Source organism: Podarcis gaigeae (genome assembly GCF_964106915.1).
Source record: "Podarcis gaigeae genome assembly, chromosome: 7".
Lineage (NCBI taxonomy): Eukaryota > Metazoa > Chordata > Lepidosauria > Squamata > Lacertidae > Podarcis > Podarcis gaigeae.
Window position 1 is genome coordinate 4,358,479 of NC_139683.1, and position 27,115 is coordinate 4,385,593.

At 45.2% G+C, this 27,115-nt stretch overlaps 1 protein-coding gene across 3 annotated transcripts in view; it reads right to left on the reverse strand.

The window, feature by feature from the left end:
• The window catches only part of ADGRB1 (adhesion G protein-coupled receptor B1), a 394,945-nt gene that overhangs the window by 89,063 nt on the left and 278,767 nt on the right, over window positions 1–27,115 (reverse strand). For all 3 annotated transcript variants that reach the window (XM_083748972.1, XM_083748971.1, XM_083748973.1), the window contains exon 18: window positions 25,719–25,872. In XM_083748972.1, coding sequence (XP_083605098.1) covers window positions 25,719–25,872 — 154 coding nt within the window. The remainder of the gene's footprint in view (window positions 1–25,718; window positions 25,873–27,115) is intronic.

Genomic DNA, 27,115 nt, shown 5'->3' on the forward strand with positions numbered 1-27,115 from the left:
GAGCTGGGTATCATCCACATACTGATGAACACCCAGCCCAAACCTCCTGATGAGCTCTCCCAGCGGCTGCATGTAAATATTGAAAAGCATGGGGGAGAGGACAGAACCCTGAGGCACCCCACAAGTGAGAGCCCAGGGGTCTGAACACTCATCCCCCCCCCACCACTTTCTGAACACGGCCCAGGTGTTAAATCTGCAAATTAAAAAAAATAAGAAAAGAAAAAGGTAAGGGAGAAAGAAAGAAAGAAAGAAAGAAAGAAAGAGAAAGAAAGAAAGAAAGAAAGAAAGAAAGAAAGAAAGAAAGAAAGAAAGAAAGAAGCTCATGCTACTGGCAGTTTTGATGACGGTGAATCTCATTCCACAAGAAACATAGCTGTCAACATTTCCCTTTTCTTGCGAGGAATCCTATTCGGAATAAGGGAATTTCCCTTTTAAAAAGGGAAAAGTTGACAGCTATGCCAAGAAACTCTTGGAGAATGCCTACCCTTGAGAGAGAAATTGGGGAAAACATTTGTGGTTTTTCTTGGTCTACAAGTAGAGCGGAAGATTTTGAGAGATCATTTGTGCACAGCTTTAGCCTAAGTGTCAGGTCTTGTCACTTTCCTGAGCGGCTCTATGAGTGAAGACAGATGCAAAAATGTCTAGAGAATCGGTACTTGCTTGAAAGTGCCTTGAGCATAGCACCATGTTGCAGTAATGGAATCTTGTGGTCATCAGTGGACAGTAGCATCATAACAGTGACCCCGTGGTCAAAAACTTTCCTGTCCAGTTGTGATCCCTGCATCACAGGGGGGCTGGACTACATGACCCCGGGGTCACTTTAACTCCACAATCCCGTGATTCTATTATTCTATGTACGGCCAGTGTAAGCAAGCCAGTGTAACTGAAGTCAGCGTAAAGTTAACACCAGATCCAAACTCCAATCAGCTGTGGGGCTACTGGAAGCTGAGCAGGTATAAGCCCAGCAGAGGATAAACAAGCCTTTAAAGGGGCATTGGAATTACACCACCCTTTTCTCCATCTCCACCTTGTCCCCAGAATGTCCCCTTTCCAGGGTTTGCACTGGTTTAAGATTCACCAAGCTCAGCCCAACCCATAGATGGGCAGGAACTGCGAGTAGACGGCTGGTTCCCACAGCCGACTTGAGTCATAGCTCCCCCCTCACCCCCATCTGGTGTCAGAAGAGATTTGAGCATGGGGGATGAGAGTTCAGGTCAGGGGGCAGAGGGGGCCATGTGATGGCGGATCTATACCATACTAGACCGGCAGCAGCAGCAAGCAGGAAGGAAGGAGCAGCGGGCTGGGCTCCTCATTAGGTGCACCAACAGCAACTCAACCACCATTTCAGGATGACCAAGCTTGAATTATGGGAAAAATACGTCCTGTTTGAAATCCAAATGGGACAGTGGAAACATCTGTCTAAAAACAGGGCAATCCCGTTTTTCTAGGGACAATTGGCAACCCTAACTGAAATGTAAAGGTAAAGGGACCCCTGACCATTAGGTCCAGTTGTGGCCGACTCTGGGGTTGTGGTGCTCATCTTGCTTTATTGGCCGAGGGAGCCAGCGTAGAGCTTCCGGGTCATGTGGCCAGCATGAATAAGCCGCTTCTGGAGAACCAGAGCAGCGCACGGAAACGCCGTTTACCTTCCCGCCGGAGCGGTACCTATTTATCTACTTGCACTTTGACGTGCTTTCGAACTGCTAGGTTGGCAGGAGCAGGGACCGAGCAACGGGAGCTCACCCCGTTGCGGGGATTTGAACTGCCAACCTTCTTATTCGCAAGTCCTAGGCTCTATGGTTTAACCCACAGCACCACCCATGTCCCCCACAGTGCCACCCATGTCCCGTAAAGGGACCCCTGACTGTTAGGTCCAGTCGTGACCTACTCGGGGGTTGAGGCGCTCATCTCACTTTATTGGCAGAGGGAGCTGGCGTACAGCTTCAGCGTCATGTGGCCAGCAGGACTAAGCCGCTTCTGGCGAACCAGAGCAGCGCACGGAAATACCATTTACCTTCCCGCCGGAGCGGTACCTATTTATCTACTTGCACATTGACATGCTTTCGAACCGCAACTGAAATGTATCTGTAGCTGAACGGAACAAAGATTCCCACTCACTCTCCTTGTCTTTAAATGACGCTGATTAAATAAGCATAAAAATGATTAGTCACAACTAAGATGTCTCAAACTGCTCTGCAGCAACAAACACAGAAAGAAAGAATCATCAAAATCAGATACGAAAACAGCAATAAATGGAAACTTAAATACTCATCTGGAAATACCTTTAAAAGCAACCAGACCTTCCTTTGTTCCCTGTAAAGCTTTTGGTACATTAATGGGATTGTACTGATTAATTAAAATAGTCACCATCGTCCTTGACAACACGCAGAAAGATAAAAATCCTCCTGGGCTCCCCAGGCGACGTATTTCAGAGCCCATCTCATTAAGCAAAGCTCTTGGTTTGCTCCACTAGAATGATAAGCAAAAGTCTCTTCCCTTTTGCTGCAAGCAGAGGGGCTTATCTGAAGTACCTCTAGGCATTTAGTGACTCCAGCCATGTTTGCCAGCCATGCCACTGCTACCCTTTCGGAATTAATTGGCATTTCCTCAAACAAAATGTGGACTGAATCACGGCTACCCTTCGAAGTTCTCGCTCTCCAAATGTTGTAATACATCTTGTAAAAAAAGGAGGGGAGTTGCATAAAGATGTATGTTTTTATTTATTTGCATTTACCTCCCACCTTAGGGACGCGTGTGGCGCTGTGGGTTAAAACACAGAGCCTAGGACTTGCCGATCAGAAGGTCGGTGGTTCGAATCCCCGTGATGGGGTGAGCTCCCGTTGCTCGGTCCCAGCTCCTGCCAACCTAGCAGTTTGAAAGCACCTCAAAGTGCAAGTAGATAAATAGGTACCACTCCAGCGGGAAGGTAAACGGCGTTTCTGTGCACCACTCTGGTTCGCTAGAAGAGGCCTAGTCATGCTGGCCACATGACCTGGAAGCTGTACGCCGGCTGCCTCACTAATAAAAACTTTCATATACAGCTTCAAGGCTGAATAGGGTTGTTTTTAACCATTTATTTACTTATTAAAAATTTTCTTGATTTACAAAAGTGTGCTCATTGTCCCTCTCTCGTATATTTTTCCCCCCTATGTAACATTTTTACAAATCAGTTTCATTTGTTGAGACATTGGGAAGAAAAGGGGGAAAGAGGTGGGTGGAGATGGGGGTCGGGGGGGTCGGGTGGCAATGTTTCTATTTTACTTAATATATGTGGGGTTTGGTGTCAGTGTCGCTTGTGCAGATTCTTTGCTGTTCGCTTGTGTTCCTTTGGTGGTGAGAGAGGTTGGGGTTGGCCTAGGGTGTGGCTGTTCATTTGTGGTTGGCTGTGGTGGTCTTTGTTTTCGTGTGTGAGTGGGGTGGGTGGGTGTTTTGGATCAGGTTAGCCATATTGATTTGTATGCTGTTGGAGAATTACTGTCATTGTCTTGTTGGGCTGTGTATGTGATAAAGGGGAGCCATACCGGGGTGAAGGTGTCTTCTTCTATTTGTCCCCGTGTCAGTTTCAGTTTATTGGTTAATTTTTCTAGTAGGGCTGTTTCCCATACTATTGGGTACCATTGGTTCAGGCTTACTCCTGACAGGTCTGAATGGGGTTCTTGTTTTTGTTTGTTATTATGGTATGTACTTTGTTGTTTTATGTTGTAAACCGCCCAGTGTTCTTCAGATGAAAGGCAGTATAGAAATTGAATGAATGAATGAATGAATGAATGAAAACTCTGGCCTCCCAGGTCCTAATCCAACACTCTAATCACTATGTTGCACTGGCTGTATTATTATTAGTGAAAATTACATTACCAAAAAAAACCCTGCATCTTTTTAGGGGGAAATGCTTTTTAAAATGTGTTTGTTGGGCAAAATTGCATATGAAAGCGCATAAGGAGAAATTCACACTACAGTGCTGTCTCTCCCCCCCCCCCCCAAGCAAGCATATGCAGAAATGTCGTGAGATAAATTTAAGATTTAAAATTAGGGAAGACGGAGAGAGGGACTGACATGAACCGATTAGTCCATTCCTCTAATTAGAAATGTGTGTTGAGAGGAAATGCTTTTTTAATAGAAAAAATAGGTGTTTAAATTCACATCACAAAGCAAATGTTTGCTCTGCATTAAAATAAATAAATCACAGATTTAATTAATCCAGTGAAGAGACAGAACTGACTTATGGGTGAAAACAAGTGAAAGAGGCATGGACCAGAAATAGACTAATTTGCCTGTCCCAATTAGTGACTCCATCTGGAGATGGTAAACAAGCGAAAGTGGGGTGCTGAAATATAGGTCTAAGTTTTAATCTTACTTCTTCTATCTCTTGGCCTTGAGAAAGGAAAAGACTCATGTTTCCTTACTGGTGACGGCAAAAGTTACAACTTAATATAGGCTGCATCTATGCCCTCCATCTGAAACACATTTTTGTATAATTTTAATAGTTGCATCTCCCCGCAAGAAATATCATGGGAGTTGTAGATTGCTCAGGGTCTCCTAAAAATACTCAACACGCTTAATAAATTACAGTTCCCATGTTTCTTTGGGGGAAATCGTGACTTTTAAAAGATGCAAACTTCAGCCACAAGAGCAAAAGAAGCTGATAACGGTCTCAAACCAGCTACAGACCCTCCAGGTGTCCCTATTTTCCAGGGACAGTCCCAAATTAACAGTTTCTGATTTGATCCCAGAATGTCCCGCTTTTCCTCAGGACGCCCCTATTTTCACTGGAGAAATATTGGAGGCCAAGGAGTTATGCAACCCTTGAGCCAAGGAGAAAAGTATCTATATGACCTAGAAGACATCTGAAGGTACAGTCATACCTCGGGTTGAAGTTGCTTCAGGTTCAGCGCTTTCGGGTTGTGCTCTGCAGCAACCCAGAAGTAACAGGGCGTGTTACTTCCGGGTTTCACCGTTTGCGCATGCACAGATGGTCAAAATGACATCGCGGGTATGCGCGGAAGCGGTCAATCGTGACCCGCACACGTGCAGATGCAGGTTGCGTTCACTTCTGGGTGCAAATGGGGCTCTGGAACGAATCCTGTTCGTATCCAGAGGTACCACTGTATAGGGAAGTTTTGTAAACCTTTAATGTTTCATTATGTTTTTATATACAGTGGTACCTCAGGTTACAGATGCTTCAGGTTACAGACACTTTAGGTTACAGACTCTGCTAACCCAGAAATAGTATCTCGGGTTAAGAACTTTGCTTCAGGATGAGAACAGAAATCATGCGGCAGAGGGAGGCCCCATTAGCTAAAGTGGTGCTTCAGGTTAAGAACAGTTTCAGATTAAGAATATACCTCCAGAATGAATTAAGTTCTTAACCCGAGGTACCCCTGTATGTTGGAAGCCACCTAGAGTGGCAAGGGCGACCCAGTGAGATAGATGGGGTATAATAATAATAATAATAATGGAACAGGACATCCTGATTTTCATCAGAGAAATGTTGGAGGGTATGCTGTTACCCAGACTGTTTTACTTGGAAACTTTAGGCTTCCCCCAAAGGATCTTGGGAAGTGCTGTTTGTTAAGGATGCTGCGAGTCATTTTGTTGTTGTTTAGTCATTTAGTCGTGTCCGACTCTTCGTGACCCCATGGACCAGAGCACGCCAGGCACTCCTGTCTTCCACTGCCTCCCGCAGTTTGGTCAAACTCATGCTGGTAGCTTCGAGAACACTGTCCAACCACATTGAAACAACAGCATAAACAGCATAAACTGTTTCTATTTGCAGGGGGCAATCTTTTTGGAAGCTTTAGCTCACCAATCCCTGCCCTTCTGTCGGAAGGACCCACACTCCTAAGATCTCCCACCTAAACATGATTTCTATGTCTCAGTGTATCTATTCCCAGGCAGGACATCAGCTGCGTCTCCTGCATCATCGCTGGGAATCCTAAATGGTTTGGGGGTTCTTTGGCAGCAGAGTTGAGGGGAAGCATCTGTGATTCTGGCTCCGACAGGGGAGCATCTCTGGGAAAAGGAACACCAGACAGGTGTCATTCTTTGCTCAACAATTCCCCTATCATCACTCAGTGTTTAATGTAACGAGAACTGACACTTGGCTCTCACTGTCATGTTTTTCTGAGCCAGGCACCCGAGCCAGCGGCATACCGGGACCTGGATGCAGATGGTGCTTTCTGCTGCAAAAAGGCTCAGCTTGCTCCCCTCTCCTGAGCAAGCAGAGGTTGGCGAGGCTCTTGTTTTGGGGATGTGAGCGAAACATCAAGGGCTGGCCCTTAGGACACGTGCTGGGAGAAGAGAAAAGCCTGCAAGCTCCATGCTGCTGTAACAACAAACTCTGCCCACTTCAAAGCCCACTGGTTTGGACGGAGGCTGTGATGGATTTTCAGAGGTTCTCTGTGTCTTTCAGCAAAAGCCAGACACCACTTCTGAGTTAGGACAGCGGAATCATGCCAGTTTTGGTTTCCCCCCATCTCTGATCTTCCCATTCCATTCTCCATAATCCCACACCTTCTGATTTTCTTAGGTGTCCTCCTGAAAATACACTTGTTTAATGCAACATGTGAACATCCCTTGCACTTGCGGAGAGATACACCGTTCCTGTGTTTAGCTGAAATTCCTACACTGCAGGGGGGTTGGATTAGATGACCTTCAGGGTCCCTTCCAACGCCACCATTCTGCGTGAAGAACAACCTTTTACCATTTCCCTCCATGCTGAAATTTTGTTTCTAAGTTCCTCTGTACAGTGGTACCTCAGGTTAAGTACTTAATTCGTTCTGGAGGTCTGTTCTTAACCTGAAACTGTTTTTAACCTGACGCACCACTTTAGCTAATGGGGCCTCCAACTGCCACCACACCGCTGGAGCACAATTTCTGTTCTCTTCCTGAAGCAAAGTTCTTAATCTGAAGCACTATTTCTGGGTTAGCGGAGTCTGTAACCTGAAGCGTATGTAACCTGAAGCATTATGTAACCAGAAGTACCACTGTACACTGATACCACCAGATCTATAAATATCAATAAAGCAATAATAAGCTGGTTTTCTTTTTTCTTTTTTAATAAAATAGACTTGGAAAGCTCTTACAGTCTTTTGCTCTAACCAACATCTTGTTTCATCTTTTTTCCCCCTTATCCTGTGCTAAATCTGATAACTCTAGATCGCAGAGAGTGTAAAAGCACCCGCTCATTGGAAGCCTACTTGCAGAAGTTTAAAAGTCCCTTTCCTGCACATTTTTGTCGGTCTTAACAGGGCATTCCACATAATTATAGTAAATAAAACGGACCCAGAGAGCTATCTTAATGCTGCGCTATTCATTAACAATTACTATGTCCTTACTCTACACGAAGCAAACTCCGTGGGGATAGCAAAGCAATTTGTGCTTGGTAAACGGCTCAGGCATTGTGCTCTCAGACGTAACACCGCACATCGCTAATAAGTAGGGAGATTCAAAGATTTTCCAATCTTTTGCAGGGACGTGAAGAAGCCAGGTTAAGAATAAGGCCTCTAGTGTATTCATCAGCAATGGTGTGTGTTTGGGGTAGCAGTGCAGGCAGAGCAAAGCCATCATCACTAGTAGCCCATGATTCCTTTATCCTCCTTTTTTTTTTATCCTCCATGAATTTGCCTAACCCTCTTCTAAAAACATCTAGCCTGAGAGCCATTTTTGCCTCCTGAGTAAGCGAGTTCCACAGTGTAACCACGCATTGTGTAGAGAGTATTCGTTTAATTTTATTTGTCCTTCAGCTTTGTGTTTTTGATGTTTTTTAAATTTATTTTGTAAGGCTATCTTTATGTTAGGCTGTCTATAAATTGATTCAATAATAACGGACTGTAAGGAATGATCCTCTGCCTTGTTATATCTTTCCTGACTTTCCTTGCTCTTGCCAGAATTGAGGGATCTGCTCTTGGCACTTTATTCGGCTGATGTGCAGATTGGGGTTTAGATCTCCACCACCTTTCATACTTCCCAAATCCCAAATCTTTCAACAGAGTTCTCAGAAAAGCCTCGGTTCAATATACCTGAAGGAGCGTCTCCACCCCCATCATTCTGCCCGGACACTGAGGTCCAGCACTGAGGGCCTTCTGGCAGTTCCCTCACTGTGAGAAGTGAGGTTACAGGGAACCAGGCAGAGGGCCTTCTTGGTGGTGACACCCACCCTGTGGAACACTCTCCCATCAGATGTCAAAGAGATAAACATTTACCTGACATTTAGAAGACATCTGAAGGCAGCCCTGTTCAGGGAAGTTTTTAATGTGTGATATTTTAATATATTTTTAATCTTTGTTGGAAGCTGCCCAGAGTGGCTGGGGAAACCCAGCCAGATGGGCGGGGTACAAATTATTATTATTATTATTATTATTATTATTATTATTATTATTATTATTATTATTTATAATAATAATAATAATATAATATATAATATATTATTATAAAAAAATAGTAGATAAATAGATATAGTAGATAAATAGGTACCGCTCCAGCGGGAAGGTATGTTAACTTCACATAAACCCATATTCAGAGAATAGGAAATACTTTGAAATATTTCAAAATATTCATTTCTAAATAGCCAGGGTGGTGTAGTGACTAGAGGGTTGGAACCGGACATGGGAGACCAGGGTTCGGATCTGCACTCATCTATGAAGCTCCCAGGGTGGCCTTGGGCCAGTCACTCCCTCTCAACCTAACCTACCTCACAAGGTTGTTGTGAGGCTTAAATGAGGACGGAGAAGAACCATGCACACCACCTCCAGCTCCTTGGAAGAAAACCTGGGATATAATTTCAACAAACCAACCAATGTGAATTTTGAGAGAAGATACACTTAAAAATACACACTGAAATGCGTGATTTGTTTTTAATCTCAGGTTAATGCAGAAACAAAAGAGAATGGACTTATGGAGGAACACACAGGTAATAAATAGAATGATTCACCCACCCCCATTCATGGTTGCTCTGTTTTTTGTTGCTTAGCCTGATAATTTATACAGGGCACTTCATAGCCATTCCTGGAGAACCTAACCAAATAGGACTGACTATTGGCTGAGTTTGCTGAGGCATCATCTGGTGTGTGTGAGAGAGAGGGGGGGGGGGAGAGAAGGAGTGAGGGAGAAAGATCATGCCAGGAAGAGAAAGAGATCCCAGCTTGTGTTGATCCTGAGAGAAATGTCATCCTTGTTGGGCGCCAGCTGTCAATAAAGCGAGGAATGTTATTCAAACAACAGACCGTACGCTTGCCCTTTATGATTATGATTTTGTGCCACAACCAAGCCAGGTTGGAAAATGCCAAGCGGAGTGGGCAGCTTCAGGAAGAGGAGCGTCCCTGGAAGGAGGTTTGAACTGCAAAAGAAAAGACTTTAGCAGGGGCTGGACTCTGAAATTGGGAAGTTAGAAGTGGCTACATTTCCCACTGATATGGACGCGGGTGGTGCTGTGGTCTAAAGCACAGAGCCTAGGACTTGCTGATCAGAAGGTCGGCGGTTCGAATCCCCGTGATAGGGTGAGCTCCCGTTGCTCGGACCCTGCTCCTGCCAACCTAGCAGTTCGAAAGCACGTCAAAGTGCAAGTAGATAAATAGGTACCACTCCAGCGGGAAGGTAATTGGCATTTCTGTGCACTGCTCTAGTTCGCCAGAAGCGGCTTTGTCATGCTGGCCACATGACCCGGAAGCTGTACGCCGGCTTCCTTGGCCAGTAAAGCGAGATGAGCGCTGCAACCCCAGAGTCGTCCGCGACTGGACGACTTTATCTTTACCTTTACATTTCCCACTGACATCTTCCACAGGTCGCCAAATTCTGTGTTCTTGGTGGCCAAATGGGTGGGTGAAGGGGTTTGGAGAAGAGTAGTTTGGGAATTCTGAATTGAAGGACAGTGTGGGAAAATTTGAAATAAAGTCTAGCCATGAATACTTAGCCCCACCTAAAATCCCTTTGGCATGAACCCAAAGCATCCTTTAATCCTACTACCTCCACAGCTGTTTGCTAATGTTTGCAATTGCTTCTCCCACATCCTTTCATCCATGCCTGTGTCTGTGGGATGTAATCCACTGATAGAAGTCAAGCACAACATTCCTTGTTTTCCTAGAGAAGACATGCAGGGGAATGTTTGGTCCAGCCAGTCAAAAACTTCCTGTTTCCTCCTGGCTGGAACATCCTTCCTTTGCATGTGACTAGAGGAGGGTGTGACCTTACCTGTCCAGGTAACAAAAGGACAAGGCATGCTGCACTCTCTTTCTCTCTGACTTCCTCCGTCGTTGGAGCAGCTTTTTAGCTAGAAATGCTCTGTTGGCTTTCAGCCAGACAGTGGACTGGCCCCCTGCTGAAAAAGTTTGTTGACCCCTGGTGAAAGGCTTACACAAGCCTGCAGCCAGCTATCTCTTGTGCATGTAAAAGGGGAATGTAAACTTTCAGCCAACAGAGGACACTGGGATTATCCCCCTATGGGATATAGATCCACGTATATACTTTGTAGCTAAGTCTGCCTTAAGGGAACTACACTGTGCTCTGCCTGATGTAAGTAAACTTCTTTTATACACAAGATTGTGGCGTGTTTATTCTTTTTAGGGGGATATAAGGGAATTTACTAGGAACTTAATAGTGAAAAGCATGGGTAGGCAAACTAAGGCCCGGGGGCTGGATCTGGCCCAATTGCCTTCTAAATCCATGTGTTTTTACATGAGTAGAATGTGTCCTTTTATTTAAAATGCATCTCGGGGTTATTTGTGGGGCCTGCCTGGTGTTTTTACATGTGTAGAATGTGTGCTTTTATTTAAAATGAATTTCTGGGTTATTTATGGGGCATAGGAATTCGTTCATTTCCCCCCTTCAAAATATAGTCCGGCCCCCCACAAGGTCTGAAGGACGGTGGACTGGCCCCCTACTGAAAAAGTTTGCTGACCCCTGGTGCATAGCTGTCAACTTTTTTCTTTTTTTAAGGGAAATTTCCTTATTCCGAATAGGATTCCTCACAAGAAAAGGGAAAAGTTGACAGCTATGCCCTGGTGAAAGGCTTACACAAGCCTGCAACCAGCTATCTGTTGTGCATGTAAAAGGGGAATGTAAACTCTGCTAAGCAAAGGAACTTGCTAGTGCAAGTTAGGAAGGATATCAATAAACAATATATCCTCTCCTGCCTCCCTGAAAATTCCCACGGTGCCCATGCTAAGGATGCGCCCAGGATAAGTGGTCCAGCACCCCACCTGTCCTTCTGCTAGGGTCCCACATCCTATTAAGGCTTCCTACTGCTTCTCTTCCCATTCCTCCACCCAGAAGCCACTTTTAGAGGGAACCAAGCTCTGCTTCCCACCTCTTTCGGATTGCAGACTTGCTGCCAAATTGTCACGAGCAAAGGTGGCTGCTGGGGTGAAATTGCCAGAGGGAGGAAAAGTTAACAAGGCCTGAATGAAATCAATGTGGTCTGACAAGCTGACAGCCTAGTCAGCTAATTACTACTGGGTTGCATTAATCAATGCAGAGGGAAGCGTAGAGTAAACCAAAAGCAGGAGCTCTCTGCAAAAAGGTGGAGAAGGCAGTATGTGTGGTCACCTGATCGGTCCTCGAAGAAAAGGGACGAGGGAGCTGGCAATTTAAGAGCACTGAGAGCAGATCCGGGCTTCGTGTGCAAAGCACATTCAGTGCACATTTAAAGCGTGTGACTTAGACAAAGAATCTTGAGAACTGTAGTTTCTGCAGACAGAGCTACAATTTCCTAGGACCCTTAACAAACTACAATTCCCAGGATTCTTCAGGTGGTCATGTGCTTTGAATGTGTGTTGGGTGTGCTTTAAGTGTGTGATGCAGACCAGTCCTGATTGTGCAGCTGCCATTATTATTATTATTAGGCATTTTAATGGAAGCTACCTAACCTGCAGTTCCTGGACCAACACAAAATGCCACTATCCTTCAAAATCAACACTTTTCCAGATTTTGCAACGCAGTTCTTCAGCTAAACAGTGTCTTCCAAAAATATGCATGCTAGGGGGAAGTGTGTATTAAAAATGCATGATGATGCCAAAACACATACAAATAAAAAACATAAAAAATGCATTATTTTAAGGAAAATGTATATATTTGCAAAAAAAAGGTGTGAGAAATTTGCACTAGAAAGCTTATAAATTTCCTTGAGGATTTAAAAATAAACAAGTCGCAAAATGTTGCAGAAATGTGAAGAACTAAATTTAGGACTGGAGGAATGAAAACAATTGAAGAAACTGAAATTAACAAATAGGTCCCTATCGCTGCAGCTTTAAATGCACTGACCTAGCAAAAAAATCCAGGTGAAACTCATGAATTGCAAGGTAGGCAATGCAGATGCATGCAGTTGAGAAGCAACCTGATTTTGTACCCCTTAGCTATCACCACTATTGCAAGCTGACATTTCTCTGTTGCCAGGTGTTCTGGGATCTGTGCAGAGAGGCTGAGCACAGCTATCTAAAACACATGGTTCAAAGATAGCCAGAGAACCGTTTCAGAGGCTTCTCCCCAATGCCTCTACTCCAGATCGACCAGTCGGTTGACCAAAGACCTGAACTGGCATAAGACAGTTTCCTGTTTTCCAGAGGGATCACTGTGCTGCAGCAAAAATAGTCAAAGATGCTGGACATATCCAGAATAGTGCAGTTGGAAACAGTGTCTGGGTGCAAATTGCAAAAATGTATGGGATAGCTATTTGCACCCAGACACTGTTTCCGACTGCACTATTCTGGATATGTCCAGCATCTTTGAGTACTTTTGCTGCAGCACAGTGGTCCCTCTGGAAAGCAGGAAGCTGCCTTATACCAGGTCAGGTCTTTGGTCGACCAACTGGTCAATCTGGATGGAAATTGCAAAAATGTATGGGATAACTAAGGGACGTGGGTGGCACTGTGGGTTAAACCACAGAGCCTAGGACTTGCCGATCAGAAGGTTGGCGGTTTTAATCCCCACGACGGGGTGAGCTCCCGTTGCTCAGTCCCTGCTCCTGCCAACCTAGCAGTTTGAAAGCATGTCCAAGTGCAAGTAGATAAATAGGTACCACTCCCGCGGGAAGGTAAACGGCGTTTCCATGCGCTGCTTTGGTTCACCAGAAGTGGCTTAGTCATGCTGGCCACATGACCCGGAAGCTGTATGCCTGCTCCCTCGGCCAATAAAGCAAGATGAGCACCGCAACCACAGAGTCGGCCAAGACTGGATCTAATGGTCAGGGGTCCCTTTGCTTTTATGGGATAGCTGGGTGTATGGCAATCCATGTCGACATTGTCATTTTTGGCGATTTCCCTTGAAAATAGCTCCAAAACATCTATTTTTTGGTGAATTATGAACTTGCCCCACAAAATAAATTAATAAAGCTCAACAACCTTTCAATAGAAAGCCCAACTAGCAACTTTTCTGTCTGGATTTTTATTGTTTGAAAATAGTCTTGTGGCACTGAAAAGTCTTACAAATTTATCATGGCGTCAGCTTGCCTACTGTCTCAGAGATGGGCTAGGCCTAGTAAGCTAGGCAGAGATCTTAAAAGCTCTTTTCACACCAGGGAAGCTTTGTGTGCATTTACTTTGTGCAGCTTCAGCCAGCCAGCCTTCAACCTTGCAAGGTTGTAACTGCACAAGCGAAATGCACATAAGGTGTAATCGCGCTGTATGACATCAGGTGTGGGGCCAATTAGGTAGTTTCTCATTAAAATGCAGACAGACACTAATGCTCAAAGTATCTATTACTGTTGCAGAGCCTAGGAAATGGCATTCCCAATGTCCCCCAGCTCAATCTGTTAAGTAGATTTAACAATACATTTTCCAGTCTCTCTAGCAACAATGGACAGGTGTGAGCATGCTCTGAAGCAATTCAGGATGTTTCCTCTTCTGGAGAGGCCATTTCTCCCAATCCTTATAGGCTCTAAGAATGATCCTAAAAATTCTCTAAGAATGATCCTAAAAACCTAACTACTTACACAAAGAGTAGGGAGCCTAGATGCTGTGGGCCTCCAACTCCCATCAACCCCAACCAGCATGACCAATGGCCAGGGATGATGGGAGATGTAGTTCAACAACACCTGGAGGACCACAGATTCCCTGTCCCTGACTTACTGTATTTTTCGGTCTATAAGACACACTTTTTCCCCTCCTAAAAAGTAAGGGGAAATGTGTGTGCATCTTATGGAGTGAATGTAGGCTGCACAGCTATCCCAGAAGCCAGAACAGTGAGAGGGATCGCTGCGCAGTGCTCCCTCTTGCTGTTCTGGCTTAGCCCCTCAGTCCCTTCCCCCATCTCCTGGAAAAGCCCCCTAGAGCCGCATTCCCTTTAAAGAGCCGTGCGGAGGGTATGTGTGGCTCTTGGGGGCTTCTCCCTCCTCGGGGAAAAGCTCGCAAGCGCCACACACATGCTCCGCGCGGCTCATGAAAGGGAGTGCTGAGCAGAGCCTGGGATACATACGGGCTCTGCTCAGCGCTCCCTTTAAAGAATATTTTTTTACTTGCATTCCCCCTCTAAAAACTAGGTGCGTCTTATGGTCAGGTGTGTCTTATGGAGCGAAAAATATGGTATATCATAAGCTCACCCATCATGATAAGTGGTAACAGGTCAAATACATGATTCCCACCCACTTCCCTTCCGAAATGCTTCTTCGGCCAGCTTGAATCACCAGCCAGGTGATCTATTGCAATCGCAACAAAACTTTCACCTGTTTCCCATGCTTTATGACAAATAGTAAACTTTGACTCATGAAGACCGCAGCGACAATACAGAAGAAGAAGATCGTTTTGATGGCAGATGAAATATCAGCTGAGGACACTGGCAGTAAACCTTGGAGCTGTCCCTTGGAGTTTTGCTTATTTGGCACAACTGCACTTAGAAAATGAATGCTGGGTTGCAGTAATATTTAGAGACTCTGGAAGGTTAGGTTTTTGAAGTCGCCGTTGTAGTTCTGTTGTCTGCGGTTATCCCAAACCCACATCCTACTTGATTTAGTTTCCATCAGGAGTTAGATCTGGAAACTGTTGTGCTAGCCAGTCAAGGGGTGAAGAATGGAAATGTCTATCTCGCTGATTTGTGTCTCGATGAAAGACAAGGATGGTGCCTTGCATCTGGGTGTCCATCCAATTTGGGGCAGGAAATTATCCGAGACATTCTGTAGAGCAGTCTTTGCCAATCAAGTGCTAGGATTGGGAGTGATGTGAGTTGTAGCCCAAAATACCTGGGGGGTACCAGCTTAGCGAAGGCTGCTGCAGAGTTTCTGCGGTTGCCAAATATTCTGAGCAATGAATCTGGAAAATCCCTGGATTCTGCTAAAGGGTTTTGCACAGTGTTATCTACAACAATTGCATTGTCCTTTTTTCTGAATAATGTAATTTTAAAACAAAATATTGAGCTTTTCCAGGGCCTGTTCTGAATATTATCCACACTTATACTGACCTAGCATTCTATTTTTTATAAAAATAATAACAACAAGAATCCAAGCTCCAACCCAAAATGATTGATTAAAAAACCCCCAGAGTTTGTAATAAATGACATGGTGCAAAATACTCTTATTACTCTAAAAGCTATTTATTACTATGCAGCTCTTACAACGTGTTAAATAAACTGGAGCAACCAGGGCTTTCATAGCAATCATACAACTTCTCCAAGAAATAAACAAATCCCCACATTGGTCCAGTATAATGGATCTGCTTGACATCATTACAGCTGCCAAGGTAATATTGTTGCTGTTGTTGTTGAGAATGCCAAACAAATTTCCAACAAAGTCTTTCAAGTACTGTTAAACCAATGGGAGGTGGCTAGAAGAGTGTTGGCTGAACTAGGAAAGACAGGACTCAGATCTCTGCTCCATGATGGCGACCTTGACCAAATACAGATCCAACCACCCTACATAGGATTAGGGATGGAGAATGAATCCAGCATGCCATGATTCTGAAGCAGACACACCTGATTCAACCTGCCCACTCCAATATGGGAACCAGGGTATAGGCTCACCCCAGGTTCTGTGCATTGCCAGATTCCCTGTTTCTTACGGATTTTCATACAAGGTGGTCTGAAAGCTACCGGTCTCATTTCAAAATGAGTACTTCTCTAGCACTGGAAAGCCTCGGTCACAGCAAGCATACGAAATTGGATACAAGACCTCCTGCTCCATAATTCTGCTCCGCAAAATACATGATAAGTCAAGCTTCCAAGGGACTTTAGAGCACATTTCCAGAACTCTGGAACCGAGCCGTACCCACAACTCGAAGAAGTGGGTGGCACAATGCAGAAATGAAAACTTCTCTAACTTAACAGCTGTTAAAATGGGACCCCAACACAGCATTTCCCCTAATCCTTATCTGAGCAGATGAACCTAAGCTCTGCATAACACAACGAACAACTGAACATCAGAACTGTACTTGAGAGACCATCTTTTTCATTATATACTCAGTACATCACCTCCGTCTAGGGGTCATCTTCTCCTACAAGTTGCAAAGGTCTTCGAAGCCCTTTCCACGGCAACATGGAGCAGGACTTTTAGTCTGGCTGCCCTGTTCTGTGGAACAGCATTCGAGATAATACATGCGCCCACTTCCTGGGAACAGCTGGAGACATTTTTTGTTCCAACAAGCTTTCTTCTCTGGATGACTAGGTCTCTATCGTGGGTGTCTACTTGGCATTCTGGTTTTTTAAAAAATCTGCTTCTATTTTCTGTATTGTTTTAAAATGCCTTTTTTTTTTTTAGCTGTCTCTTATTGCATTTTGCACTCATCACCTTGGGATGTGTGTGGTAGGTGATTATTAAATAAATAAAATGAAAGTGCTGTAACTAAAAAGGGTTTGAAAGCAGATGGAGACAAGGGAGCTAGGTGGGACGAAGGAACTGCACTGTTTTATTGCAATACTGTAAAAACCCTGATAAACTATAGATAACCCCCCAAAAAGAGGAGAGCAATTTCAGCATCCTAAGAGCAGCTAGCTAGTACAGAGGACTCCCGACAGAGCCATGAGTGTTGAAATCAATATAGCAAGTCCCTGCTCTGAGCGATGGGTCTCGATGAGGTGGAACCACTCTTACAGGGAAATGTACGTGTTTACATACATTTTGTATAGTTTGTGTGGCAATGCACACAAAGGAAACGGAACATAAAATATGTAAAATGTACATAAAATAATTTTTATTGCTATAGGTAAAGGTACCCCTGACCATTAGGTCCAGTCGCGGACGACTCTGGGGTTGCGGCGCTCATCTAGCTTTATTGGCCGAGGGAGCCAGCATACAGCTTCTGGGTCATGTGGCCAGCATGACAAAGCCGCTTCTGGCAAACTAGAGCAGCGCACGGAAACACCGTTTACCTCTCCGCCGGAATGGTACCTATTTATTTACTTGCACTTTGATATGCTTTTGAACTGCTAGGTTGGCAGGAGAAGGACCGAGCAATGGGAGCTCACCCCATCATAGGGATTCGAACCTCCAACCTTCTGATCGGCAAGCCCTAGGCTCTGTGGTTTAACCCACAGCGCCACCTGTGTCCCTGTTATTGCTATAATGTGGCTATTATTGAGGATATATTGGAAAACTAATAAAAAACCACTTTTTTTTAAAAAAAAAAAAACTACGTAAAATATCTAAGATGACCAAGACCCATTCCACCATTGGGAGAGATGGAAAGCAGAGCTCATTCCATCAGCTCTGCTGAAAGGCCAGCTTGTTCTGGCAACCCCTCCCCCTGAACGGTGCAAGCTGGTCATCATAAGAACAACTGTTTAAGAATTGGTGCCTGAGTTTTATTTTATGTTATTTATTTAGCCCTATCCCCTTTCCCTTGTGTGTTGTGGTTTTTCTGATCGTAAGTCTGCAGGCAGGGACTGTCTTGTTTTTATTGATTGTATGTAAGCTACTCAGAGAATTTTTTTGGCTGAAGAGCAGGGTAAAAATACTCTGAATAACAATAATGAGGAGGAATAGCTCAGTTGGTAGAGCAAGAGGCTTTTAATCTCAGGGTTATGGGTCCAGGTCCCAAGCTGCATAAAAGATTCCTTCATTGCATGTTACTGCACTAGATGTTCTCCATGGTCCCTTCCAGTTCTACAATTCTACAATTCTATGCAAATAGAAGTGGAAGAAATGGAGGCAGTGAGAGATTTTACTTTCTTGGGCTCCATGATCACTGCAGATTGTGACAGCAGTCACAAAATTAAAAGATGCCTGCTTCTTGGGAGGGTGATGACAAACCTAGACAGCATCTTAAAAAGCAGAGACATTACCTTGCCAACAAAGGTCCGTATAGTTCAAGCTATGGTTTTCCCAGTAGTGATGTATGGAAGTGGGAGCTGGACCATCAAAAAGGCTGATTGCCAAAGAATTGATGCTTTTGAACTATGGTGTTGGAGGAGACTCTTGAGAGTCCTGTGAACTGCAAGAAGATCAAACCTCTCCATTCTGAAGGAAATCAGCCCTGAGTGCTCCCTGGAGGGACAGATCCTGAAGCTGAGGCTCCAAGACTTTGGCCACCTTATGAGAAGAGAAGGCTCCCAGAAGATGCTGGGAAATATGGAGGGCACAAGGAGAAGGGGACGACAGAGGATGAGATGGTTGGACAGTGTTCTTGAAGCTACCAGCATGTGTTTGACCAAACTGTGGGAGGCAGTGGAAGACAGGAGTGCCTGGCGTGCTCTGGTCCATCGGGTTATGAAGAGTCGGACACAACTAACAACAACAACAACAACCACCACAACAACAGCTGATTCTATGAATAGCTACCAGGGAGCACTTCCTATATTGACTTCAACATCTGTGGTAATGGGAGCTCCATGCAGTAGTTTGCCACTCTTGGTTAGTTGGGAATACTTTGGACCAGTGCTTTTTTCTGGGGGGATGCAGGGTTACACATACCCCTAAACATTTTGTGCATCTTTATACTTTTGTTCATTTACTGTATTTATTTTCCCCGATTTGAAGTATAAAATGGCGATTTTCTTGAGTGAAAATGAGAGTAGTACCCTTAAACATTTTTTTTTTTTTAAAAAAGCACTCCTTTGGACAACCTCACAAGTGGGTTTTTTCACCTCAAAAACCTCCGAGCATATATATTTATTTTCCATTTGACATGATTTATATACTACTGAACTGACAAAACTCTGTAAGCAGTTTATGTAAAGTATGTACACGAAATTGTAAAGGGTATGGGGTTTTTTCTTTAAAAATCCACACGGAAACAGAATGGGGCAAACTTTGCTCCTGACTTGTGATGAACTGACCCACCATAGGTTTTCTCCTTGGAAGAAATTCTGTAAAACCCATTACCGGTGAAGCCAGTATTTTGTGAAGCCAGTTTTGTGGCCTGACCACAAAACTGTTAAGAACCAGTTACGAGCGAGCCTAACACTGACAAACAACTCCAGATAAGGTAAAAGGAGGGCTCTGAATGTACAGTAAAGTCATGGCTTGAGTCAAGTTGCATTTCAAGCACTGTGGTTGGAGATGGTAGAGCAATGGGGCAATGGGTTGGCAGGAGATGGCTAGCCAGAGGAGGAAACAGCTGAAAGAATGAATTTTCTCTATATAGTGCATTGTTTTGTGGGAAATGGGACACCCCTTAAAAACGAAAATGCAACTGGATACAATATGATTACTATCAAGCCCAAAGAGCAAATGAATGAGGACTAGAATACTGACTGCCTTGCTCTCATGCTCGCACAGAGTTATTAGTTCCATTAAATTAGTTCCCTCGTTCCTAACAGCAAATTAACTTCCATCGTTTTTAATAATGGAGCTCACTTTGTGAATATCAAAGTGTCTTTATTGCTGTTCCATTGCTGCCAAACTGGCCGACAAAAAGATCTGGCCATTATTTGACTCCCCAAATAAAATAAAAATAAAAATAACCCCTCCCCCCTTTTTAAAAAATTGGTTTGATAGCCAAACTCATCAAGGAAGGCACACACAAACTTGTCCAAAATAGCCAGAAATCCCTCGCGTTTTGACATGGAACCTACTGTATCTGCCAGTCTCCTCAAAATGCAAGCAATTCAGATCCACAAGCAATGCTACCTCCCCAATGAACGTATGCATTATTAAAATATTTCTATACCGTCTCCCATATCAACCCTGTGGTGGTTGACAGCCGTAAAAGGCAATCCAAGAAACAAATTTAAAACAGATGGCAATAAGCGCAAATTAAAACCAATCCATAAAAAGGCACAGTATCGGGAATACCCAACATTCAGGGTTGGTGTGTAATGTATTTTCAGGACTCACTGAAAACTCAACAAGGTAGGTGCCTGCCTTATTTCCAGGGCAAGATGGTTCCATAAACTCAATGCCACAACAGAGAAGGGTCTCAGCTCTGGGCTGGACTTCTACAGCCTGCAACATGATCAATAGGGCCTTATTGTGCGACCTTAAGAACTTGTTGAAGGCATTTCTTCATAGAACAGGGGTCTGCAACCTTTAAGACAAAAAGAGCCACTTGGACCCGTTTCCGAAGAAAAAAAAACCTGGGAGCCGCAAAACTAACACACACACCGCCCACATGCGACGTCACAGCCAGTACAGCGCCCGCCACAGTGGGGAGTGTCGGGGCGCACAATGCGCCTCCTCCCTTCGCTAGTATCTGCCCCGGAGCCGCAGCAAAGGTGTAAAAGAGCCACATGCGGCTCCGGAGCCGCAGGTTGCAGACCCCTGTCATAGAACTAGGTCCCAAGCTATTTAGGGCTTTTAAACAACAAGACCTTGAACTTGGTCTGGAAGCTAATGGACAACTGGTGCTGCTCTTTCAGTGAAGGAGTTAGACTTCAAGGGAGGCTGCCCCGTTTAGGAACTTAAATGCTTCATTTTTACACAAGCTGCAGCTTTGAGACCAACTGTAAGGGCAGCCCCGCAGAGAGTCCATTTAAGTAGCCAGGTTTTGAGCTTACCAGGCACAGGGATCAATCGGATGTCTGTGGGAAACCCACAAGCAGGATTCAAACACAATAGTCCTCTCTTTCCCTGTCGCTTTGAGCAACTGCTACTGAGAAGCATTGTTGCCTTTGTTCATGGAAGCAGAGCCTAGCCGTCATGGCTAGTAGCCATTGAGAGTCCTCTCCACCTCCATGAATTTGTCCAATCCTCTTTGAAAGCCATCCAAGTTGGTGGCCATCGCTGCCTCCACGGCTGGTACAAGGAACACACCCAGACTATATATACCTGTTACTTAAGGGAGAGCACAACAGGCAGAATACCCGATCGCGGGAACAAAGCCCCCACAGAGCCTCCAAGCAGTTGAAATTCAGCTTCAACTTTTTTACTCTCAAAAACCCCACTACTGTGTCCAGGCACCATGTTGACACTTGAATGTCCACATCTGTTTCAGGTGTAACAGAGAGATGGAGCGGGGGTTCCCCAAGCATATGAATGACACCACAATCTCAATCTCCTAATGGTCACACCCAATGGCTACATATGCAGTGCTGGAGACAGAATGGAATGCTGAGGCATCACGCAACTCAACACCAGTGAAGGTGGTGAAGGTCCTGTGTGAGTGCCTGGAGGCGGTTGGAGGATGGATGGTGGCTAACAGATTGAGGTTGAATCCTGACAAGGCAGAAGTACTGTTTTAGGGAGACAGGAAGTGGGCAGGTGTGGGGGACTCCCTGGTCCTGAATAGGGTAACTGTGCCCCTGAAGGACCAGGTGTGTAGCCTGGGAGTCATTTTGGACTCTCAGCTGTCCATGGAGGTACAGGTCAATTCTGTGTCCAGGGCAGCTGTTTACCAGCTCCACCTGGTACGCAGGTGAGACCCTACCTGCCCGCAGACTGTCTCGCCAGAGTGGTGCATGCTCTAGTTATCTCCTGCTTGGACTACTGCAATGAGCTCTACGTGGGGCTACATTTGAAGGTGACCCGGAAACAGCAATTAATCCAGAATGCGGCAGCTAGACTAGTGACTGGGAGTGGCCATCGGGACCACATAACACCTGTCCTGAGAGATCTGCATTGGCTCCCAGTACTTTTCCAAACACAATTCAAAGTGTCAGTGTTGAACTTTAAAGCTCTAAACAGCCTCGGTCCTGTATACCTGAAGGAGCATCTCCACCCCCATCATTTACCCCAGACACTGAGGTCCAGCGCCAAGGGCCTTCTGGCGGTTCCCTCACTGCAAGAAGTGAGGTTACAGGGAACCAGGCAGAGGGCCTTCTCAGTGGTGGCGCCCACCCTGTGGAACACCCTCCCTTTAGATCTGAAGGAAATAAATTATTATAATATTATTATTAACAGCCAGGGTGTCTAGCTACACCGATCCAACACTCTCCCTTGAACTGACCCTGAATGTAGGAGCAGAACCACAGAACTACTGTGGCCCCCAGTTCCAAGCCACAGAGACAGCCTGTCAGGATGCCCTGGTTGAGGGCATCAAAAGCTGCTAAGAGATCAAGCAAGAACAACAGGGTCACACTCACAGAATCACATAATTGTAGATTATTGTAGACCCCCCCAAGTTTAATCCCCTGTAATACAGGAATCACAACTAAAGTACCCCTGATATGTGGCAATCCACTCTTCCCAAGAAAGAGCATCTATGTATGAACACATGCGATGGACATGACTGCCAACAAAACCTGCGCATACTTCCTGTTCCCATGCAACGTTTGCAACTTTGAACTTCCAATAGGTTTTAGGAGAATACCTATAAAATACGTAATGTGTGAATCAATCCCGCACTTGCATTAGAGAAAGATGCCCTTCTCCAGGGACTTCTCAGTGTGATTCCTAATGGGATGCTGTTCTTTGGTCAAGAGACTCTCTTTTCCCCCCCCCAAACTTCTTTTTATTTGTTTTCTATAACCAAACAACAGCAAAGAAAGAAAAAGAAAAATAGCCAACACATACCAAAAAAGAAAAAAAAGAAAAGAAAACATCAACCAAATCAAAACATCTAAACCACCCAAAAAACAAACATTAATTAACAATAAATAACGTTTGACTTCCCTCCATCTCGGTTTTGGGTTATGTGAATTTTAAATCCATTCTGCAGTTTTTCATTTTTTTTAGCGTAAACACATCGCAAGGGTTATACAAGAGACTCTCTATATGTCCACCTTTGAGACGTGCTTAGTTGTTTTGGGTAAAGTGGGTAAGTGAAGCGGATGACCAAAGGGAGAACAGATGGTATGGATCTGGGAGAATTTGTGAGGTCCTGTGCTGAGCTAAAACTTCTGAAATGGGAATAGATGCTATTCTAAGATGTACTGAAAGAGGAGTTCTAGACTGCATTCAGATATAAGTATAAACTATGGAAACAAGTTACAGTGAGTTTTAGCTCATGTGTTCAGCCTACTTTCTCCTTCTTAAACACAGCCACAAGGAGATAAGAAGCTTTCACTTCCAATAGGGTTTGACCACAGTTTAGTGTTACATCCCAACCCTGAACTTTAGTTCAACTATGGTTTCTTTTCTCTTATTCAAATCAATACAAGAAGAATAACAGAACTGAAAAGCAGCCCAGTATAGCCAGAAGATACATAACATTAAGTACTTAAGAGCATCAGGAAAGCCAAATTTCAAACTGTACTGTGCAGAGGAAGTTCTAGGTGGCTCAATTTGTTGTATATAAGATAAAATCTCACCAAACAGCACAAAACTTTTCAAAGTCCTCCAAACCTTTGGCAACATCCAATTTATGAGGGGTTGTTTTTACTGACTGGCCACAGTTTAGGGTTACATTCAGACCCTGAACTTTGGTTTGTTGATGCAAGCCAGTTTCATAAACCCAAATTGGACGTTCTCTTGTTTTAACAGACCACAGTTGAGACCAGCTAGGGTTTGTGGTTAATCAAAAAGCAAAAGTTTGCAATATTCTCACAGTGGAGGGAGGGGGAGCATGGAAGACTGATGTCTCATCAGCTACCATGGAAGAAGGGGCAAAGGAACATAAAGAAGATAGAAAGCATACGTCTTAAACTGTCCGTATAGGACAGAGAATCTGGGTCCAATTGTATAAACCTCCAACTACCTATCTACCTATTCAATAAGAAAAAAAATAGAGAGGAGCAGTTAAGGCAGCCGTTCTCAACCTGTGGGTCCCCAGATGTTGTTGGACTACAACTCCCATCATCCCTAAGCTCTGGCCTTGCTAGCTAGGGGTGATGGGAGTTGTAGTTCAACAACATCTGGGGACCCACAGGTTGAGTTAAGGTGAGGGAGAGCATTTTCACTTTTCTCACCTGGCTACAGAGCAAAAACTGAGGGGAAAAGCGACTCGGTCGCCATTGTTTCCTGCACAGACACACCACGAGAAATGCTGCTGTCCTCAAAACTTAAATTCCTAGAGCACCTAATCCTACAATGCAAGGCCTGGACTTTTGGGAAGGGGTTAGGCTTTGGGCCTGCCATGGACTCAGGCAGGCACAGACAACACTGTATCTTTAAAGCCACTTCAGTGCAGATGTTTCCATGGCAACTAGTGGACCAAATACATTAGTGTTTCTAATAATAAACCAAACCTTCATCTCGGGAAACCTGCCTTCCCCAGTGCCCCCTCTCCTCCCCTCGCCCCCATCTCTCCTCAATACCTTTTAGATTTTCCCCTCCCTCTCCCGCAATGAGCCGCTCTTCGCAAAGTGAGGGAGGAGGAAGGAGAGAACGGCCCAACGGGCCTCGCAAGACCTGAAGCTCAAGATGATGGTCACCAAGAGCATCGTGGGATTGGTCCTCAATGGGAGCAGTTCACCTAGGGACCCGGAACAGGGTGAAAGTCAACTGAAAAACTGCAAAAAGGGGTTTGGACCTGAGAGAAAACAAATCAAATAAAGGCATCTTGAGTTGCTTTCCTGTTTTACAAAGTCCTAGTAAAACTCATAAACGCCAATAATTCATGCCCTGACCAGGCGGTCCTCCTCCACGATAGCCTAGTTTTGATAACAAAGAAGCCACCATCTACCTTCTCCCTCTTTACTTGTGCAAGAGCATGCAAGGCAAATCCTTTGACAAGCGCCAATACACCCTTTTGACCCCATTTTGAGGCTCTGCTAAGAAGGCATCAAAGTAACTGGAGACAAAGCTGCCGTGACACTCCGAAATCACAAAAGAATGTCCCTGAGAGGCGTCCAGGAGGGTTTGAGGAGCCAGGGAAAGAGCAAAAGGTGCCAGGAAGATTCCTGAAAAGGATCGACCAGCAATACTATATGAATCCATAGTGGAAGGCCTGAGATTCAGAAGCATTCAAAGTCACAGATCTCCTCGCTCCAGAACCCATTCACTCACTCGCTCATCAAGCCTCTCCCATCTCTCTCTAATAGTCCAGGCAACCGGCCGAAAACTGCAGGTGACATAAGTGGGGAAGGGGGTCAGTTAGGGGTACCCAGTAGCCAGCATTGATGGAGGGGGAAAAGAAGAAGGATGTTTTCAGGCAGGGAACGACAACGGTGACATTTCAATGCTGCAATGATCTTGAACCAGATATTTTATTGTTGTTATTTAGGTCACAGATTCTCAAAGACACATGTCAGTCGCTTTCTGACAACGGTGATGCTTATTGCAATGTGCACGCACACACACACATGCACAAGCAAACACACATGCAATATCCTTGCCATGCACACCCAGACGGAGACTCACACGCGAGTGCGCACACCCAGCCTTGCACGGCACTGCTTGTCACACTGAAATGTCATCCGCTGGACCATTTCCTTCGCTTCTCTTTCTCTTTCTCTCTCTCTCCCCGCCTCCTTCTCGGCACACACACACACACACACACAAATGCCAAGACTTCATTCCTTTGGATGCCGCACAACCGGTGAGGCACACTTACCATTTCGGCACTCAGCTGGGCTAAGATGGCGAAGGTGGAGATTCTGTCACACAGGCATTTAGTTCGGAAAGGATCGACCGGGACTGTTCGGCAGCCACGCCAGGACCAGGCGCCAAGCTGAGACGAAGAGGAGGAGGAGGAGGAGGAGGAGGGTCTGTGAAGGGAGGGGGAGGGGAGCCCAGTGCAGAGGGAGAGAGCAAGAGAGAGGCAGAGAGGGAGGGAGAGAAAGACAGGCACACACACAGAGGGAGAGAGAGGGAGAGACAGGAGGGAGAAAAGAAAAACAGGCATCACTAACAAATTGCCAGAGGGAGAGAGAGAGAGAGAGATAAAAAAAAAACCAGGACAGCAGCAGCAGCCAACTCCCACGTGGCCCTCCTCCCTATATGACACCCCTCCAGTGACACATACCCAGTGCCTTCCCACACACCTGGGACATCACTCGTGGCTCCATCAGCACAACCCCATGTGCCAAACTTCCCCCTTGCTGTGGCATGACTCGTGATCCCCCCCTCCTTTGAAAGATGCACCCACCCACTTCCAAATAGCCTCTGATCCGTAATGCTCTCCGTATATGGCCCTCTGTGGCTGAACTCGCCTCAATGGCTCAGGACTTCCTCTTCTTTGCGATGACTGCCCCATCGCTCACACGGAGTGGACATCACAGCAGAGGAGTTGGGCCACAATCTCCCCACATGCTCATCGGTGATACACATGGATCATGCGCCCATAGCATCACCCCCTGGCATGCTCAATTTTCACTTTATTTCCCCCAAAAGGGATGGCTTGTTTCCTTACCAAACTCAATCCAACTGAAGACCTTCACTGGTGTGCATATACCTGCCTTCCAGCTGACCAGGACACCTCTCACGTTCTGCGCCACCAGCAACAACAACAACAACAACACCATGCTGCACTTTCACGAAGACTCTTGGTGTCAAAACAACCTGAAACTCAGCACCAAGCAGACGGCTGCTCTCTCTCCCACCACCCCAAGCTGGCACACGCCGGCACACACGCGGCTTTCCATGCTCACACACCCTCAGCCACAGCTGTCCACACACCCACAGCTATTCTACATTGAAAAGATGCTGCAGGGAGAGAAAAAATTGCAAGGTGCGCAGTGGGGAAATGGACTTTGCTGCTCAGTTTTGCTGCTCAGCTTTGGAATTTGCAGCCAACCCTGCTTTTCTGCTAAGCAGGAGATGTGCTCGTCTTGAAAATACCTGTTGGACTTATTCTCACATTACATTTGTGGATGCGCATTTCAAATCCACCAGGCCCACATTCACACCAGGCATTTGAAGCTTTGAACTGTCACGGCGTGTCCCCAAGAAAAGACTCCTGTGAGCTGTAGATTCTTAAAGGACGCTGGTAATTTTTAGGAGATCCCTATT